At 37.5% G+C, this 19,456-nt stretch overlaps 1 protein-coding gene and 1 long non-coding RNA gene across 3 annotated transcripts in view; one reads left to right on the plus strand and one right to left on the minus strand.

Annotated features, from left to right (window-relative positions):
- TMEM161B (transmembrane protein 161B) overlaps window positions 1-17,419 on the minus strand; it is a 68,595-nt gene extending 51,176 nt beyond the window's left edge. For both annotated transcript variants that reach the window (XM_029942566.1, XM_029942565.1), the window contains exon 1: window positions 17,261-17,419. Coding sequence is in view for 1 of the 2 variants with exons in the window: in XM_029942565.1 (XP_029798425.1) it covers window positions 17,261-17,263 (3 nt within the window). In the remaining variant the exon portion in view is untranslated. The remainder of the gene's footprint in view (window positions 1-17,260) is intronic.
- Window positions 17,420-17,485: 66 nt separating this feature from the next.
- Window positions 17,486-19,203, plus strand: LOC115294607. The gene is made up of 2 exons (XR_003909989.1): window positions 17,486-17,569; window positions 17,804-19,203. It is a non-coding gene; the product is annotated as an uncharacterized LOC115294607 (long non-coding RNA).
- The last annotated feature ends 253 nt before the right edge of the window (window positions 19,204-19,456 follow it).

Consider the following 19,456-nt stretch of genomic DNA (forward strand, 5'->3'; position numbering starts at 1 on the left):
GGATGAATTCTTCGGATGAATCCCACATTTGGTGGCCCCCTCATCTGATCAAAGCACCCAACATTACCCAATAACCTTCCTGTTTTTTTGTCTCCTGATTACTGATAGCTAGACATGCTGGATAACTTAAGAGATGCTCAAATAATTCAAAGGTATACATTTTGTTATTTCAACCTAGATTTACATAAAACTTTAATTTCACTCTTTGAGCACTTAAACTATCTCTGAACAATTTACAAATGAAGAAATCATGGTTCAAACAACAAAGGTCAAAGTTATAAACTTATCCAAAACCCAGACCCTTAATTTCCAACCTAAAGCTTTTTCCACTAAACCCATTCAATCCATCAGATGAACATTGAAGGAGCAACAAAGTACGTGCGCTGAGCATTAGATCACTCAAATGCAATAGACAGAAATGAGCAGAGTCCCTGCCACCAATGAGCAGCCAGGGAACTAGGAGAGTAAATGGACCATTATGATATAAAGAGATGAGAAGATAGGCAGAAGACTGAGAAGACAGTAAAATGAGAGCGAGAAAGAAATTAGTAAGGGTAAAAACCTATGAAAGGGCATTTTGGAAGTTAAAGCATGAGTCAAAACCCAGTGAACTCAGCTTGAGTGAATGAGCCATCAGTGGTATCTGCTTCAAAATGAAAGGGGTTAGAATGTAACCTAAAGGCAACAGGAAACCCAGGAAAAGTAGTATGATCAGATCAGTATTCAAGAAAAATTGCTCTGGATAGCATGTAAAAAATGGAGGAGAATAACCCAGCAGCACTAAAGCAGCCAAGCTCAGGTATTGACAGGAAGAGATGTACGAAAGTAGGCAGTACTGCAGGTATCTCTCTTACTTTGGTGATAAGAACTGTTATCACTATATAGTACGTGACAAATTAGTGAGGGTCTAAGTCAAACAGTGTTAAAAATGACAAAAGTCCAAATAATATCACTATAGAAATTATTTATATCTATAAATAGGAAAAGCAAATAAAAATTTAATTTACAAGTACAGGCTTATCATATATCCATTATCTTGCTGGCTGTTGTGAGGAACTTGGCAAAGGAACTGCGTGTTTCACTGACTTAAGTCCCAAATACTTAGCACGGTGACATTTAGAATAGTTAAAGGCACATAATAGGGCATTTGATATTTGTTCAACAACTAAATGAATAGCAATATTGAAAAAGAATATGTCTTAACAGAACTTAAAATCTAAGATCATACTAGGTAACAACAAAAATTAAGACCGTATTGCAGGACAAAATTGCACGGCACTATGAACAAAAGTTAGAAAAAGTGAACAAGCTGCAAATGAACGTTTCATAGATGGGGCATCTGGGTGGCTCAGCCGGTTAAGTGCTGGACTTCAGCTCTGGTCATGATTCATGGTTTGTGGATTTGATCCTCACGTTGAGCTCTGTGCTGACAGCCCAGAGCCTGGAGCTTGCTTAAGATTCTGTGTCTGTCTGTCTGTCTGTCTGTCTGTCTGTCTCTCTCTCTCTCTCTCTCTCTCTCTGCCCCTTCCCCCACTAGCACTCTGTCTCTCTCTCTCTCTCAAAAATAACAAAGAAAGAAAGAGAGAGAAAGAAAGAAGGAAGGAAGGAAGGAAGGAAGGAAGGAAGGAAAGAGAGAGAGAGAAGGAAGGAAGGAAGGAAGGAAGGAAGGAAGGAAGGAAGGAAGGAAGGAAGGAAAGAAAAAGTTTCATAGAGTAAGAGAAACCTAACATGGAAACTACTATAACAGCAATGAAGTGTAAAAGAGAATTCGAGGCTAAATGAGAAATGTGAACATGGAGTAACTAACCATGGGACAGTGAAAATCCTAGCTTGACCAAAGCAGACTTTAGTATTATATGGCAAAGAATTGTGGGAAATAAAATGAAGACAGACTCTAACATTGTTGAGCCTTCAAAACCAAGAGGACACATTTAGCTGAGGTGTTTAAGATCACCGTGGAAGACTTCGAAGCAGACAGGGTAGGAGGATGAAATAACATATTTCAAGAAACACAAGAAGAGTAAGATATACAATATATTAATTAAAAAGAAAACCTAAGACTAAGGTAGAAGCAGTTTAAACTAAGAAACAAAAAGTCTGTCAGAAGAAAACCAATCAAACTTTGAGTGTGACTGAATATGAAGGGAAAGAAATGTATAATAAAAATGAGGACTATCTCAAAAATAGTTTCAGGATATTTTAGTTCGGGTGGCTGTAGAGTCCTAGAGACAATGTGCAGGGAAACTGCAGACTTCAGGAACATCAAGCTTCAGGCAGGTCTCCCAAGGACAGCAATTTAACTACATTCTCAGCTTTTCAGAACACACAGAAAACATGCTTCGCTGGTAGAATCAATCTACATGAAACAGACTGGCAATAATCACGTAAGAATTTTATCAACTAATTTACAGTGAAACATAAACTATCAAATAGATCAGATGTTAAAGTTCACTAAGTGTTCCATCCAATTACTGTCTTAATGATCCTATGGTGGTGGAATTATAAGTAGACTGCTTGGTGAGTAGTGATTGAGACCAAAAGGCAGCACTGAGGGATAGATAACTCATTCAGGCAGTGCTGAAGTTTGAATATACAGAACAGCTAGAGTGTAAAACACTCTCAACCCTAAATAGATATGGAAACATATGTTCAATTCTGGCTACTTAAACTTCTAGACTTTCGTTTTTTTTAATGTTTTTTAATGCTTTATTTATTTTTGAGAGAGAGAGAGCACGTGAGCAGGGTAGGGTCAGAGAAAGAGGGAGACACAGAATCCAAAGAAAGACTCCAGAGCCTAAGCTAGCTGTCAGCACAGAGCCCGACGCAGGGCTCAAACCCATGAACCATGAGCTCATGACCTAAGCCAAAGCCAGACACTTAACTGACTAAGCCACCCAGGCGCCCCAAACTTCTAAACTATCAGCTGATAAAACTGCATTCCAATTGATATACTGTTTCCATAGACAAAAACCTATATAAAAATTATTCTATCTTTCAATATGTAAATACCACTGCTTTGGCTACAACCTAGTCTATCGTAGGTCTTGGAACTAATCCATATCTAAGTTCAAGGTTAGAGAAGAACTCACATCTTTCATCAGGTGACTGTATCAAACTCTTACAGTGTTAACCACTCCTGACTGCCACCTACAAACAATATGTGATAAGTGGTAAGGTAGAGGTCAGTGCCAGTGTTATGGGAGCACTGCAAGAAAGACAGTGATTAAATCCAAATGGGAGAGCTGGGAAAGACTGTGGTTCACAGAGGTGACATCTGCATTAGTCTTATAAGGTTAAAGAAGTATCTTCCTCTTACTCAGAAAAGGAAAAAAGTTTAGACAGGATATACCCACTTGTACAAAAAGAATAAATGGCATGATCCAAAACAATAACAATTCCACATGCTTCAGCCTTTGATATGGGTCGCACACAATGGAAGTTTCTGCAGGTACTTAGAAATTCTAAGTCTAGGATCTTAAGACTGGAATAAACCAAATCCATTACATATATTTTGGAAACATGTATTTTTGGAAGGATAACTATGCCACTAGGTGGAAAATTACAGTGAAAAGTAATTGGAAGCTAAGAGTTAAATTAGAAGCCCTCTGAAATAATCCAACCAACACCAAAGAGCCTAAACTAAGATAGCTTCAAAAACAAGAAAACCAGGAGCACCTGGCTGGCTCAGTCAGCAGGGTGTGCAACTCCAGATCTCAAGGTTGTGAATCAGCCCCCCGTTGGACATAGAGCTTACAAAGAAAGAAAGAGAAGAAAGAAAAGAAAAACAGAAAGACAGAAAGAAAGGAAAAGGAAAGGAAAGAAAGTAACTGAAAAACCAAAAGAATTAAGATTTTTAAAGAAAAAGAGAGCTAGGCATAAAATTATTAAATGTCTCTCCAAGGAAAATATCAGCACATAAGAATAAAACTTAAGCAATTACGTAAAGATGAGATGGGAATAATGGACAAAACCAACCTTTGAAGAAACTGAGCAATAACAGTAAAATATGATGGACACCAGAATGGTTGACATAGAAAATATATTAAAAAGATACCTTCATAAGGAGGAAAAAATACATGCTTAATGCAAAAGGGAAGGAACCAATGTTGGATGGGTGCTGAATGTTCTAAAAGGGGTATGTGGGAATTTAATCACTTACAATTCAGAAATAGAGGAGACCAAAGGTGCAAGCTGAAAACACTTTATGAGACTTGTCCTACTGAAGAGAAGCACGAACAGGTATGGAGATGTATTAAATTTTAAAACTGAATGGACAAAGTTTGAGAGACTTTGAAAGAGCACACAAAACAAGTTCAGGATCTTGGCAATGTGAATGACAAGAGGTCTAGAAACTCAGGAAGAAAAGGTCTGATGAATTTACACATGTGGATGACTGACAGACTCAAGCTGATTTAAAAAAAATTTTTGATTACTTCTAATAGAATTGAGAACTGTGTAGATTTAATCGAGATGAGAAACTCTTTCCCATAACGCCAAAGCAGGTAAAAGCAACAAGCAAGAGAAACTCTTGCCCATAGACCATTTCTAAAATCTTAGGGTTCATTATGTAAGCTACCCTGGTCCTTACATAGCTCCAGCCCTTACAGGCAGCAAGCAGTTATGAAAATAAGAAAAGGAAAACTTTGCTAAATAAATAAAATTAAAATAATAAAAGGTTTTGATAGAAAACCAGCTAAAGAATAAGGTCACCTATTGATTTAATATAGATTTATTAAATAAATCTAATGAAATACAGATATTTAACTGTTCTAACCTGCAAAACAGCAATTTCATACACTTCAAAATACTACTACCAATAGAATTATATAAATGAGAAGGTAAAATGAAAGAAGAAAACTGTAAAACACACTAACAGCTCTGATTTGAATTTAAGCACACAGGTTTTCTAATTTAATTGCTTACAAAGTTTTGTTTGATTTGCCAGCATCAGGGTTCACAGCACACAATCTGCTTTTAATTCTTTAAATTAAAAGGTACAGGGGCACCTGAGTGGCTCAGTCAGTTAAGCGTCCGACTTTGGCTCAGGTCATGATCTCATGATTGGTGGGTTCGAGCCCGGCATCAGGCCCTGGGCTAAATGCTTGCTCAAAGCCTGGAGCCTGCTTCAGATTCTGTGTCTCCTTCTCTCTCTGACCCTCCCTGCTCATTCTGTCTCACTCTCTCAAAAAATAAATAAATGTTAAAAAAAAATGTTTTTAAAGAGTTAATAAAGAAATTAAAAATAAAGTAAAAAGTACAGGGGCACCTTGGTGGGTAAGTCTGTTAAGCGTCTGACTTCTGCTCAGGTCATGATCTCAAGTTTCGTGGGTTCAAGTCCCATGTTCAGGCTCTGTGCTAACAGTTCGGAGCCTAGCGCCTGTTTCAGATTCTGTGTCTCCCTCTCTCTCTGTCCCTCCCCTGCTCGCACTCTGTCACTCCATGTATCAAAAATAAACATTAAAAAAAGTTTTTTTAAGTAAAATGTATGAAAAGAAATTTTTGCTATTTTCCAATTGAGAGTAAGAAATTTAATGTACTTTAAGGCCGAAAATAAAAAACTCTCTATAAAATACCTTGGTACATCCTAAACATCTTAATATGACATACAACAAAGGAGATGCGTGAATTTGACATAACTACATTCAAAAACAACACAAGGGGCATCTGGGTGGCTCAGTCGGTTGAGCATCAGACTTTGGCTCAGGTCATGATCTCGCAGTCAGTGAGGTGGAGCCCCGTGCTAGGCTCTGTGCTGACAGTTCAGAGCCTGAAGCCTGCTTCAGACTCTGTGTCTCCCCCTCTCTCTGCCCCTCCCATGCTCATGCTCTCTCTCAATAATAAACATTAAAAAAAAAAATTTTTTTTTAAAGCGCCAGGCTTCTTAAGATGATGATATAAAACCATGCCTTGGAATTTCATTAAATTTATAAATAAACTTGAGAAGGTATTTTTCTTGATATAAATTGATAAGGCAAAGTGGAAGCCCAACCAACAGAGGGCAAAAATAGACACTTTTTCAAAAGAACAGAGGGCATTCTAATTAAATATAATTCATTTACTATCTCAACATTAGCGTTGAAATTAACAGTTGTTTATTTTAAAAGACAGTTTTCCAGTTACAGTCGGTTGAATGAATTATGCGAGATATGATATAAAGTAATACCATCCAGTAGTTAAAATGTTGATGAAGAGAGGATGCCTTGGTGGCTCAATCAGTTGAGTACCCACCTCTTGATTTGAGCTTAGGTCACAATCCCAGGGTCGTGGGATCAAGCCTGGCATTGGGCTCCACACTGAGCATGGAGCCTGATTAAGATTTTCTCTCTCACTTGTACATGTTCCCTCTCTCTCTTAAAATAAATAAATAATTTTTAAAAATCCTCTTTAGGGGTGCCTGGGTGACTCAGTTAAGGATCTGACTTTAGCTCCAGTCATGATCGCACAGTTCATGAGTTCGAGCCCCGCACTGGACTCGCTGCTGTCGGTGCAGAGCCAGCCATGGATCCTCTGTCCCCCTCTCTCTCTCTGATGCCCCCACCCCCATGCTCATGCTCTCTCAAAAATGAAAACATTTATTTTATTATTTTTCTTTTAAAAATGTTGATGAAGAATGAAGTATTTTTAAAGATGTTAACAAGCCACTTCCCCTTTTTCAAAGACATGCATAAATGTTTCATTACAGTACTGGTAAGTAACAAAAGGCTAAATGGAAGACATTCCTAAATGTGGTACTCTTCCTTAACCTTATTTTCTCACATTACAGAAAATATCCCTATAGATCTATATCTAAAGAAGTTACCAATTAGAACTAATAAATTTATATTTAGCATTTATAAATCATCTACTTCAGACCAATTCCTACCCACCTCTCAACATTCACTTCCCTTTTAAAACCTTGTTAAAAAAAAAAAAAAAACCATATACACTACTCCAAAACAGCTTTGACCATGTTCAACTGTGACCAACAATTTATGGATCTCTCCTCCAATGAAACTGTATTCATGTCATTTCTTCAGCCCTAACCCAACTCCCCAGAAAGTGCCTAACATGGCAGGCTTTCAACATGTGTTCAATATTACCTTTTAGATGAAATAAAAGGATAAAGCACAAATTTGCCCACTGTTCTTCACTATATTCAACTCCTACTATGTGTTGAATATTGAACTTTCGCATAAAGAAGAAAATTATTCACCTTACGATCAAAAGACAATATACTGTGTCTCAGAGAAAGTAGTCTATTTCTATAAGATAATCCTCTCAATTTAATGCAGTATGTGTTACAAATACTTTCTTTTAAACAAAGTAAGCATGACAACTTTGGTAAGTACACTAATAAAGCTGCATCAAACAAATTTAAAATAAAAGTTTCACCTTAACTTTAAATTTTTAGCCACACATAAAAGCCAAGAAAATTTAATGTGTACTCCTAACGGTAACTATCGGAAAGGTGCACTTCCTGTAAATATTTTAAGGTACTGAATACTTAACCATACCAGAATCACAGTAGTTCTCTGCCACTAGGAGCACTTAGACAAGCTCTCTCTGGGACTCATTCTTATCTACAAAAGATCAGAGTTGGCAAATGATGTCCAAGTTCTTAAAAGATCTTACTGTTGATGACTGCAATGATTTTAACTAAATTCACAATGGATTATTGGCATTCACATAACTACCATTTCTAAACCATCATAAAAGCCTGTGAAGTGTAGTTACTGCTGATACGAATAATTATCCCTTCTTCAAAAGGATTAAATGAGTTAACATATACAGGAAACCGAAAAGTAAATCAGAGCTCCAAGCTGATGTAAAGGACTACACCTAGCCCAATGCCTAGCATTCTCCCCCCAATTAAGTGGTTTGCAGAAATTTCTCAAGAGACTTGTAAATACCAATAGTTCTACAATTTTGTTTTCTTTTGTTTTTTAAGTTTATATCAGACACCTGGCCAATTCTACTTATTAAAGGATTGATGATCTGAAATGTTCTTTTAGTGACTATCAAGAGAAAGAACTCTGATGACCTTAAATACTGCTGATATGATTGAGAAGTTCTCTATTACAATCAAGAATAAGTAATAATTAACAAAATCAAGTTAGAAAATAGTTTTTTTAAGTTTGTTTATTGAGAGAGAGAAAGACACTGGGGGGGGGGGGCAGAAAGAGAGAAAATCCCAAGGAGGCCCCATGCTGACAGCTCAGAGCCCAAGGAAGGACTTGATCTCACAAGCAAATAGATCAAAACCTGAGCCGAAATCAAGAGTCAGACACTTGGGGCAGCTGGGTGGTTCAGTGGGTTGAGCTTCTGACTTCAGCTCAGGTCATGATCTCAGTTTGTGAGTTCAAGCTGCATCAGGCTCTGTGCTGACAGCTCAGAGCCTGGAGCCTGCTTCAGATTCTGTGTCTCCCTGTCTCTGTGACCCTCTGCTGCTTACTCTCAGTCTCTCTCTCAAAATAAAGACATAAAAAAAATTAAAAAAAAGAGTCAGACACTTAACCAACTAAGCCACTCAGGTGCCCCGAAAATAGTGTTAGTCTTAAAGAACTAATGTTTCAGTTACAATTATGATTTAACATTATAATGAATGTTACCAAAACTTTCTTATCTGTCCCTCCTGATTAGAAAACAGACTTAGTTTACAATTAATTCTAATTCTAGTTGGCATCTGACCTACCCAACCAACAAAGCTCTCTGGTAATAAATGCTAAAGTGAAGCTTCATTGTCCTAATGTTAATTAACCTAATAGAGGAAGGGAGAAGAAAGACAATAAGCATGAATTTAAACTTAAGAAAATCCTACTAATGAATTTAACTATCAATAATGTAAAACTTTTCAGGAAAAAAGTCATGGTTTATCTTTTGAGCAACACTGTATTCAGAAACAAAAGACTATAGTCATAAATATTCATATTTGAATACATGTGTTCATAAATCATAAAGAAAAATTTTTAATCAATCATTTATACTCTAATGACTAAAATCTGAAATGATAAAAATATTTAATAAACATAATGAACTTAAGAAGTTATAATGAAGCAGAATCCTCCAATAAAACTTTTTCTTTCAGAAAAAAAAGCAGGACAGTGTAGCCTTGCTTTGCTAGGTAAATCATTGTATTTGGGCAAACAGTGGCAATCTAAAGGTAAAAGATAACAGAAATCAGCTGAGCACTGTGTAAAGGGCAGACATAGATAACTACATAAAAAAATAAGCAATCAGTTAGTATTTCAAAAGGTGTCTACTACTTATCAAAAAGATAAAAGTATCATGTTTATTTAAAAAAGAAAAGCAGCCATAGCCTTGCATAGCCTTATAGTGCCTTGTGATATCCAATGAAGGCAATCTATAATCATATATTTATAATACAGAGCAGAACAACTTGTTGAAGTTCTTTCTTCATAAATAATTTCTGGAGGAGAAAAGTCTCCCTTTCTCTCTCCAGTGTCCCTTATTATTTTCCATCTCAAACCTCTCCACCTCCAAGAATTTATTGCAAAGCCTCATCAATATCAACCACAGCTTCTACTTTTTTCCCTAAAAAATCTTTATGATATGTAAATAGTTTATGATTGCTTGTAAGTAAGTAACATGGGAATGTGACTTTTTAAAAAAAAATCTCCTAGTAAGGGTGCTTGGGTGGCTCAGTTGGTCAAGAATCCACCTTCAGCTCAGGTCATACATAACCTTGTGGTCAGTGACTTCGAACCCCAATTCAGGCTGACAGCTCAGAGCCTGGAGCCTGCTTCAGATTCTCCATCACTGTCTCCCTCTGCCCCTCCCCTGATCATGCTCTCTCTCTCTCTCAAAAATAAACATGGAAAAAAATTTTAATCTCCTAGTAGTAAAAACCTTTATCATGTGCGCTGAACATAAGGAAGGGAAAGCAAGGTACCCTACTGTACTGTGTTATTTGCAACTCAGGGAGAATACTAAGTTCTCACTGTAAGCAACAGGTAGTCCAAGTGAAAGGAAAAGGAGCAAGCCAATCAATCCTTAGAAGCCCCTAGGAAAAGAAATGGATGAACATAGGCTTTTAACACACTAAATATTTAACAATGACAAGAAATTCCAATTCATCTCCAGTTCTCTAATTGCTCCTCAGCTCATTAATGTTACTACAAGTCTATACTAGAGGCACAGTGGAAATTAATACTGTACAGAAGGAGTGCCTTAACTAGATACAGTTAAGGTGGAGGGATATGAAGGACTGAATGCTTATTGTGAGTATCTGCAGCAATGTCAGAACCTGTTTGGCACCTGAGTTAGGCTAAACATTAATGTTCTGCATGACAATAATGATTAATTTCTTTAATACTATATGAGATGTAATGTAAGGCTTGGTTGAGAAAGGCTTTCTAGGAATATAACACCATAATATTATTTCTTTAGGAAACAGTTCTGGAAATGTTCTGGAAATTATTCCTTTCATAAGTTGAAACCTATCTATTGTAAACAGTAAGACAGGCACAACAATACAACAGCCAAACTGCTCGTGTTCAAGTCAAATTCCACCACCACTATGTGTTTCATTTTGCAAGAGTTACTCTAATCTTGCTGTGCCTCCATTTCTACATCTGTAGAACTGAGGTTAAAAACAGAAAAAAAGAGGCAGGTAAAAAACTGGAGGTTAAAAAAAATCCAAAACTAAATACTTCATGAAGATTTAAATAAGTTAATGTAAGTAGGGAAGATAAATACTTTTACCGAAATAAATTGAGGAAAAGTAAAATTCAATTTCTTATCCATCTAACATACTTCTGCTTACCTTTAAAAGGCCTAGTCCAATAAATCCATTGCAAAACTCTTCTTGAACAACAAATTAAATACTCCCTCTATCAATTCAATGTATATTCAAATGTGCATCAACGATATTAAGTTTCATATTCAGAATCACAGAAACTTGAGGTAAACCACAGAAGTCATCTTTCCACGCCATGTATTTATTGTACTTTCCCAAAAGTCATATTATGAGCATATATGAGCAGACTGCTTTTTCATACTACCCAAATATTTTTCAAAAATAAAACTTTATAACTAGATATTAAGATCCTGAGTCTCAATATTAAAGTATCAACAGCTAAAATGATATCAAATCTAAATATTTTGATTATGGGCAAAACACAAAGCTACTTTAGTCTACTTGAACAATGAATAACAAAGTCTGTTTTATGTAACTGAAAGATATGAATGTAAAATCAGTATATACTGAGTTAATGAGTTGTATTCTCTCAAGAACTATACTATCTTAAAAGACTAAAAATATGTGGCACAAATCAATCTATTGAATAAAATTATCACTATTAGAGAGGTTTTTTTTTTTTAAGGGGAAAAAACACATACTTAAGGGCCACCTGGTCAGCTCAGGTCATGATTTCCCATTTGTGTGAGTTCGCGCCCCGCATCATGCACCACACTGACGGTACGGAGCCTATTTGGGAATCTCTCTCCCTGCCTCTTCCTTAATCTTTTTCTCTCTCAAAATACACTTAAAATTAAAAAAAAAAAAAAACATACTTAACTTATTTATCTGTTCACAGTTTGGAAAAATGATAATGTTTAACTTTATTGAAAGAATTATATAGCTACAGATAATATGAGCTTTGTGCCTGACATTACAATAATTTTTTAGGGTATAGCTCACAAATATGTACTCACAGATACCAGGCATATGTGTTAAAGATATATACATATATATTAAATCATACTTGTTCCAATGTGACCTCCTCATTTAGGTTTTCTCTGAATAACCTATCTAAAATAATCACCCTAATCATTTTCTATCCCTTACTCTGCTTTTCTCTTTCTTAGTTGTATTTATCACGACCAACATATGTTTCACTGCATTATCATTAGAATCTCCCAGTAAAACATAGCTCCACAAAGGCAGTATTATCTCTGTTTAATACAGTTTTACCCCTATTGCCAAGAATATAGATACACCCAACATACAGATGGTGCTTAAACCAAGAGAATGTTCATTCTACCAGAACTTCAGAGATTCTCTTCTGTAGGTCATAGATAAAGAGTAAAGACACTTTACAGACAAGTATATTTCTTTAAAGGTTCTTTGGGGCAAGTTGTGTTCATTCTTGACTTAGTAACATGGGCAAAATCACAGTACAATGTTAAGAAAATAATAAATTCTCTCTTAGAAATGAACACTTTCAATTACCTTCTGATTTTCTAAAATCAACCAAATTTGCTTTATGCTTTTACTCCAGAGCATACAAAAGAAAAAATTATTTAAAAAGTGGATGAAAGCCAAAGTATAAACTAGTCTTAAGAATCAATCTTAAATAAACCAAACTCTACTCTACCCATGAGAACAGTCTCTATTATTATTTGAACTGAGCCTCTTTAGGAAAGTAGTGAAGGAGAGAAGTCACAGGGAAAGTCAGAGAACTGGGAGGAAACCCAAATCTCTGCCACTTTATAGCTAATTGATAAAACCTGAGAATTCATCCTTGAAGCTACACATGTCCATTCACCAAGACAGACTACATTCTGGGTCATAGAACACATCTTAACAAACTTAAAAGAGAAATCATACAATGTCTGCCCTCAGATTACAATGGAATTAAACTAGAAATCAGTAACAGAAAGAGAACTAGAAAAATCCCAAAATATGTCAAGACTCAACAATACATTTTTAAATAACACATGGGTCAAAAAGGAAAAATCAAGACAAATTCAAAACATTTTTAATTAAATGAAAACATAATTTATCAAAATTTATGGATGTAGCAAAAGCAGTGCTTAAATAGAAATTTATAGCATAAATGTAAATGTTAGAAAAGATCTAAAATCAAACACCTAAAGTTCCACCTTAGGGAACTAAAAAAAGAGCAGATTAAATCCAAAGTAAGCAGAAGGAAAAGAAATGAAAATTAGAACAGAAATCAGTAAATTGGAAAGAAAAAATCAGTAGAGAAAAATCAATGAAACCAAAAACTGGTTCTCTGAAAAGATCAATAAAATCAATAAGTCTAGTGCAGCTAAGAAAAAAAAGAAAGGATACAAATTACTAATACCAGAAACAAAAGAGGGGACATCACAACGGACTCCATGGACAGTAAAATAATAAAGAAGCACTATGAACAACTCCACGCCCACAGATGAATGGACTGACTCCTTGAAACACACAATTTGCCAAAACTGACATAAAAAATGGACAATCTGAATAGGCCTATATCCATTAAATAAACTGAATCAATAATTAATAATCTTCCTTAACGAAAAGCACCCAGCCCAGAAAACTACAGGATCATTTTTATCTATTATAAATATAAATGCAAAAATCCTAAACATATTATTAGCAAATCAAACCCAGCAACATATGAAAAGAATTCTACACCCCAGCCAAATGGAATTTATTCCAGGGATGCAAAGCTAGTGCAATATTGAAAAAGCAATTGATATAATGCACCGTATCAACAAACTGTAAATGTCAGATCATCACCTAGGACAATTATCTCCAATATCTCCATTAAAGTCTGTAATGTCTGCACTAGAGTTCTCTTAAAGTATGGTTTAAGGGACACCAATTTGAGACTTAACTGTAAAACTCATGAAAAGTAAGATTCTGAAACTATACCTGCCATTAATGAGGAGCAGATAAACATGTTTATCAAACATCATAGGTGAATTCTACACAAACTCAAGTTTGAGAACTAGTGTCCTCAGTTAAGTTACTTACTACATCATCCCTACTGTTAGAATTTCTTTCCTCTATTCTTTGAGCACATTTTACATACCTCTATTACAACATTTACCATTCTCTTCCAAATACCCCTTCTCACCCCCAATCTTTCTCATTAACTCTGAATGTATAAAGCAGAAGTTGACAACCTTTTTTTTGCCAACAGACCACATAGCTCAATCCCAGCAATAAAAATCACCACAGAATGCTACATAAATAAAACAAGCCATGAGATACCTCCAATTCCAGGAACTAGCTCTATTTTACATACTTTGTCCTGTAAATCTGCTTAAATGGTAAAAAGATCTATTTGACTACAGTTGATTTGTAATTTTCAAAAAGTGTAATAGAACAAATAGTTTCATCATTCCTTCAGTAAATTGTCTATGGACTAACAAGTTTTACAACATGAAATAAAAGTTAAGAGTGAACACTAAGTATTTTTAATCTGGACTATAATCATACTGTCATTTGCTCACAACAGAAGAATCTTATTACATGCACAGGTATTCACTGAGTTTGGGTGTCTATAATGTATCAGGGAATAAAAAAACAGACTGAATTTTTATCAATTAAAAAATCAAGGTGTCCTAATGCTTTGCTTTCCATTCTAGAGTAGTATTTAGAACAACAATGAAATATCTGGCCAAACATATGTACAAAGATTCCAAGTACTACCTATATGGTGCATTAAAAGGAAAAAACAAAAAGAGAATGAATGAAAAAAACAAATAGAACTTGAAAAATCAAAGGGTAAGGAAAAAAGTGGAAGTCAGACTAAATTTTATTTAATGAGAAACATGTACGTAATCTGAAAAAAAAAATCCTGAAAGTCATAGAATCAGAAATGTGAGAATGAGGAGGTGTTTTAATCTCGGGGCGCCTAGGTAGCTCAGTCAGTTAATTGACTCTTGGTTTAGATTCAGGTCAAGATCTCACAGTTTCTGAGTTCCAGCCACACATCAGGCTCTGCACAGAGCCTGCTTGGGATTCTCTCTCCCTCTCCCTGTCCTTCCTTTGTTAGCTCTTTCTCTCTCTCTCAAAATAAATAAACCTGAAAAAAAAACAAAGATGTTTTAATCTGCATCAAGCTCCACTTCTCTCATCTAGGAGGAAACTGGAACTCTCACCTAAATTGAATGCTTTTTCCAATTTCATACAACTAATAATGGGCAGGATCTGGGTCTTCAGAGTTCAAGTACAGCCTGTTTTGCATAGTATTAGGCCCAAGCCGTGCAAAAGTTCTCAGTTTAACTAAGCTGTATTCAAAATAAATTCAACTCCTCACTTCATTTAATGGCTAAACTTTTTCTTTTGAGAGATTCCATACATTGCCCAAACTCGCATACAGAGACATTATCAATTTCATGACTGGGATCACTTAAGTGGAGTTTCGTAAGTCAACACAGAAATGTAAGCAATACCAGAAATGGAAAGTCAACCACCTGGCCCTTGGTGACATACTCCAGGTGACATTCTCTTAAGTGACACTTTGAGAAACAGCATAAATTTACCTCAACCTAAAACAAAACTGTATTTTTTAAGAAGGCAGGAGGAGGAGTTCTCCTTCTAATATTACAGAATACTGAGAATAAATTCACATTCAGCTACTTTATGACTATTGTAAATTTAAGGATTTTTATTATATTTTTATCCTCAGCTTTTCAGACCAATAAGAAAAAAAAAAAAAAAAAAAAAAGAGGTAACTTTAACAAATGGAGATCTAGGTTTCTCATTCAGTAGTAGTCGGACTAGGCCAAACTACTGTTACCTTAGGTAAACCACTACTTATTTCCAGAACCCACATTCTACCTTATGTAAAATTAGGGAGGAAGTGGGGTGGAGGAGGATAGGCTAATTATTGTCTTTGGCTCCTTCGCATCCAACTATACCCTATCTTTGCCTAATATCACTATATAAAAGAGAAAAGAAAAAATAACTCTTAATGAATACAAACTGTATTATTCACTGACATTAAAAACATACACAGTACCAAAAAGTCACTGGTTCCATTAGCTGGTAGAGTACACCAGAAACCACATTCCTTTGATGTTCTTTTCTTTTGCATTCATTGAACTTTCTAAAAGTCATTCAAAAGTCCAACATCATACACAACAGCTGATCAATGTCAACATTTGGTCCTGAAAAAACCCGGTACACTGAGACTAAAATCTAAGAGAGACTCCCCTCCAGATGAGAATTTGAGATCTCTTATACAGTCAAATCACTGACAGTGTTAAACTTTACCAAACCCCTGTGATCATGGAAAACAGCAAAGGTTTGTTAATACCCTCTACACCCTTCTGTGTTCTGGAAAGGGCTTACTGCAATGAACCACTGGTACCCACACGACTTAGGTAAGACTCACAGATGCTCCATTTGTTTACCTATGACAAGGTCAGAGACAGAGCCTACAAATCCCCGTTCTTTGTTTCACAAATGATTGGCTGATCTGCTTGTACCCAGAGATCAACTAGAACAAATTATTTGTTACTGAAATTCTGGTTAAGATCCTCTTTCCCCAGGTTCAGTCTGAAGTAGCATACAATTCCTTCTTTTTTTTTTTTATGTCTTTTATTTATTTTTGAGAGACAGAGAGACAGTGCAAGCAGGGGAGGGTCAGAGAGAGAGGGAGACACAGAATCTGAAGCAGGCTCCAGGCTCTGAGCTAGCTGTCAGCACAGAGCCTGATGCGGGGCTCAACCCCACGAACAGTGAGATCATGACCTGAGCTGAAGCCTGACGCTTAACCGACTGAGCCACCCAGGCGCCCCTACAATTCCTTAAGAGCTGTGGCTGAGAACAGACTGGCCTAAGGGTAAAACAATCTGATTAACTGTTCAATGTACTATGCTTTCATCTCACTTCCCCACACACGGTTCTTCCTAGCATTATTTTACTCCTCCCTATAAGAGAAAACGCTTTTTGCTCAACCTTTGAGACTCTTGCAGAGCTTATGGTTACAGCATTCTCCCTGCTGCAACAGTCCCTTTTCCCAGGCCCTTACAATATTCCTTTCGAATAAAATCCCTCCTTACTGTGTCTGGATTATTTATGACACCCTTCCCAATTTCAAATGGGCTGAGTTTGAAAGATAAGCTGACTTTGCTCTTTCTTTTAGGTGACAGGTGTTGATCCTCTACAAGAAAGGGTTCCGTTGTGCCTGCCTGGAAAAACTGAAGGGATTTCTAAGATCTTACTTAAAGTTCCTGGCCACTGCCAAGCAGCTCTGAAGGAGGGGCGGAAGTAATCAACCTGGCAAGGTCAACTGTGGGACCACCTGGAGCCACACGCCATACACAGTGAATGGACCACGAACATTCTGGCAACCTACTAGGTACTCCTGGACAAATCTCGCCTTTGGGCAGGGCACATGCCGCTTCCTCAGCGGCCCAGAAGCTTCAACGCGCCGGGGCAGGCGCGGGGTCCTGCCCCCGCGAATCATCCCACGGCTCTCGCCTGCCCCATCCTCAACTGGGAACCCGGCTGGCCATCTTCACAGGCATGACCTCCCGGCCCCTTCCTTCCCACTGTTGTTATTCCTGCCTTGAAAGGAGGACTCACCATGGTGCCAAGGCCAGGTCGTAGACCAGACGCCCTGGAGTCCCCGGGACCGTCCTGAACCTTTCCTTCCCACCCAGCGGACGGGAGCCTCTTAAACAACGCGAGGGAGAGAGTTTTCCGGCTCTGCCGGAAGTTCTGCCCGCGCGGGACAGGAAGTCCCTCCCCTCCTTGAACGACGGCGACCCCACGCCACGCAGAGGTGAGGATACGCAGGACGTCCTCTAATGCCACTTCCGCGGGTGCTAGGTTAGAGGCTGGGGGCGGTGCTGACCTTGAGAGTGCGTTGGGGGAGGCGCAGGCGCAGCACAGGTAGGTGGGCGGGCCGAGGGGGTTACTGCGACTGTGAGCTTTGGGAGGTAGGTTGGGTGGTTTGGGCCGAAGCGCGTCCTCGGCCAGGGAGGTGATGGAGGCGCAGGTTGATGAACGGGGTGGGAACGGACCCCAGAGGACTTAGGGAGGGAGAAAATCACAGGCCGTGCTCGTGCTGAGACCACAGTAATTGCCTCAACTCAGCCACACGCTTTCTTTTACCTTCTTTTCCAGGCTGCCCTTTTTTGGAGACTTTCCGGATCTCCACAGAGCTGTTTGTCCCTTCGTCATCTCTTCTACCTGCTTTAGTGCGTCCTGCAGCGCTCCTCTTCCTCAGGGCAGTGGAATTTGATCCTGAGAACGTTTCTTCACTCTTCCTATTTACCAGTTGAAGCCAAAAGAACATCTACCGAGAACAGAGAAACCAGGAGGAGAATTCTGCCTGTTTAATACATTCCAATGTGGACAGTTTCCTTTTATTTTAAAAAATGTATATCATCAGCTGGGGAAAAATTGAAACTCCCCTACACCTCTTAATTTGTGTTTTTTCCAAAATCTGTACCCAGCAACTCTGAGCCTTTTTTGTTTGGCTATAAGCCACAATACTGGAGGCAGGCTTGAAGTGGATATACAGAGCACCTTTAACCCAGAAATTAATCTCACAACTTGGGATCTTTGCTTAAAGACGTGACTTTATCTACAATTTCACTTATAGGATCTCCTTTTTTTTTTTGGCCAGTATTTAGTTTTGTCATAAAGCTGGTCTTGAGGAGGTAAACTAGGAAGGTTAACAAGAAATTAAGAAGGTTGGGCATGATATCCAAGCTATAAATGGTCGGAAGACCATGGGAGTCACTTCTGAACCACCTTATAGAAGCATGCTTTTATATGACAAAGGGGCCTAGAGACCGAGGGAATGAGTTGTTTTTACTTTAAATTTTCTTTTTAGGAGAGAAAGGGGAATGAATAACATCATAAAGATAATAGGAATTGTAAGTACTAACACTGCAAGCAGCTGGAGGTGGGGTGGGGCTGAGAAATAGTTTGTGAAACAGACCTGCTGCTGATGGATCCAGAACTTCCCTGAGGGTTCCGCCTCTGCTGTCTAGGGACGTGGTTGTAAATAGACAAGCCGCAGGGCATCTGCAGATGATAAGTGTGGTAGAGAAGGATTGGAGTCGTTCTGCTTGTGTATCTGTGGGAAGCAGCTGCTATCCTTGAGGAAGAAAAGGTGGAGAAGGAAACTGGCTATCAGTCTGTCAGTGACAACACATCCTGTGAAGTCTTACTCTTTCATTTCTGACACTTTGGTTCTTACATCCGTCCTAAACCTGGCAGCCTCATTGAGGTTCACAGAGCATCTCCTCCTATGTGACAGTAAGACTGGAATTATTATCAGGATGGAACCTATTCCTGCCAGAGTAAAACCACGAAAGGAAATCACAGTCAGTATTCGTTATCTGCTTATCGTTTTTAATAGATCATGGAGTTCTGTGTTCCTTATTTGGTATTTGACAATTTGATAAATAACCCTTGGCTAATATCCTTTAATATTCTAATTTCTATTACAATGTGAAAAATCTGTTATAAGTAATGTTTTTTAAAGATTAAAATGCATACCGTGTATGTTGAAAGGCAGCATCTCCCTGTCTTTTTTATCCCACAAATAATTACAATGTTTTGTATTGGTTACATACGTTGAAGTAGAGAGATTTACCTATTTCCATTCTTTTAAATAGATGAGAGTCTTTGACGGAAAGAAAGGGGAAAATTATGAAAGGAAATAAAAGATGTGGGTAATGGGAAATTAGGAAGAAATTGAGTAGTCTTGGCAGGGGAATTAGGAGTCTAATCTTTGATCAACATCTTGGTTGCTTATTGTTAAGG

Source organism: Suricata suricatta, chromosome 6 (genome assembly GCF_006229205.1).
Source record: "Suricata suricatta isolate VVHF042 chromosome 6, meerkat_22Aug2017_6uvM2_HiC, whole genome shotgun sequence".
In the NCBI taxonomy this organism is placed as follows: domain Eukaryota; kingdom Metazoa; phylum Chordata; class Mammalia; order Carnivora; family Herpestidae; genus Suricata; species Suricata suricatta.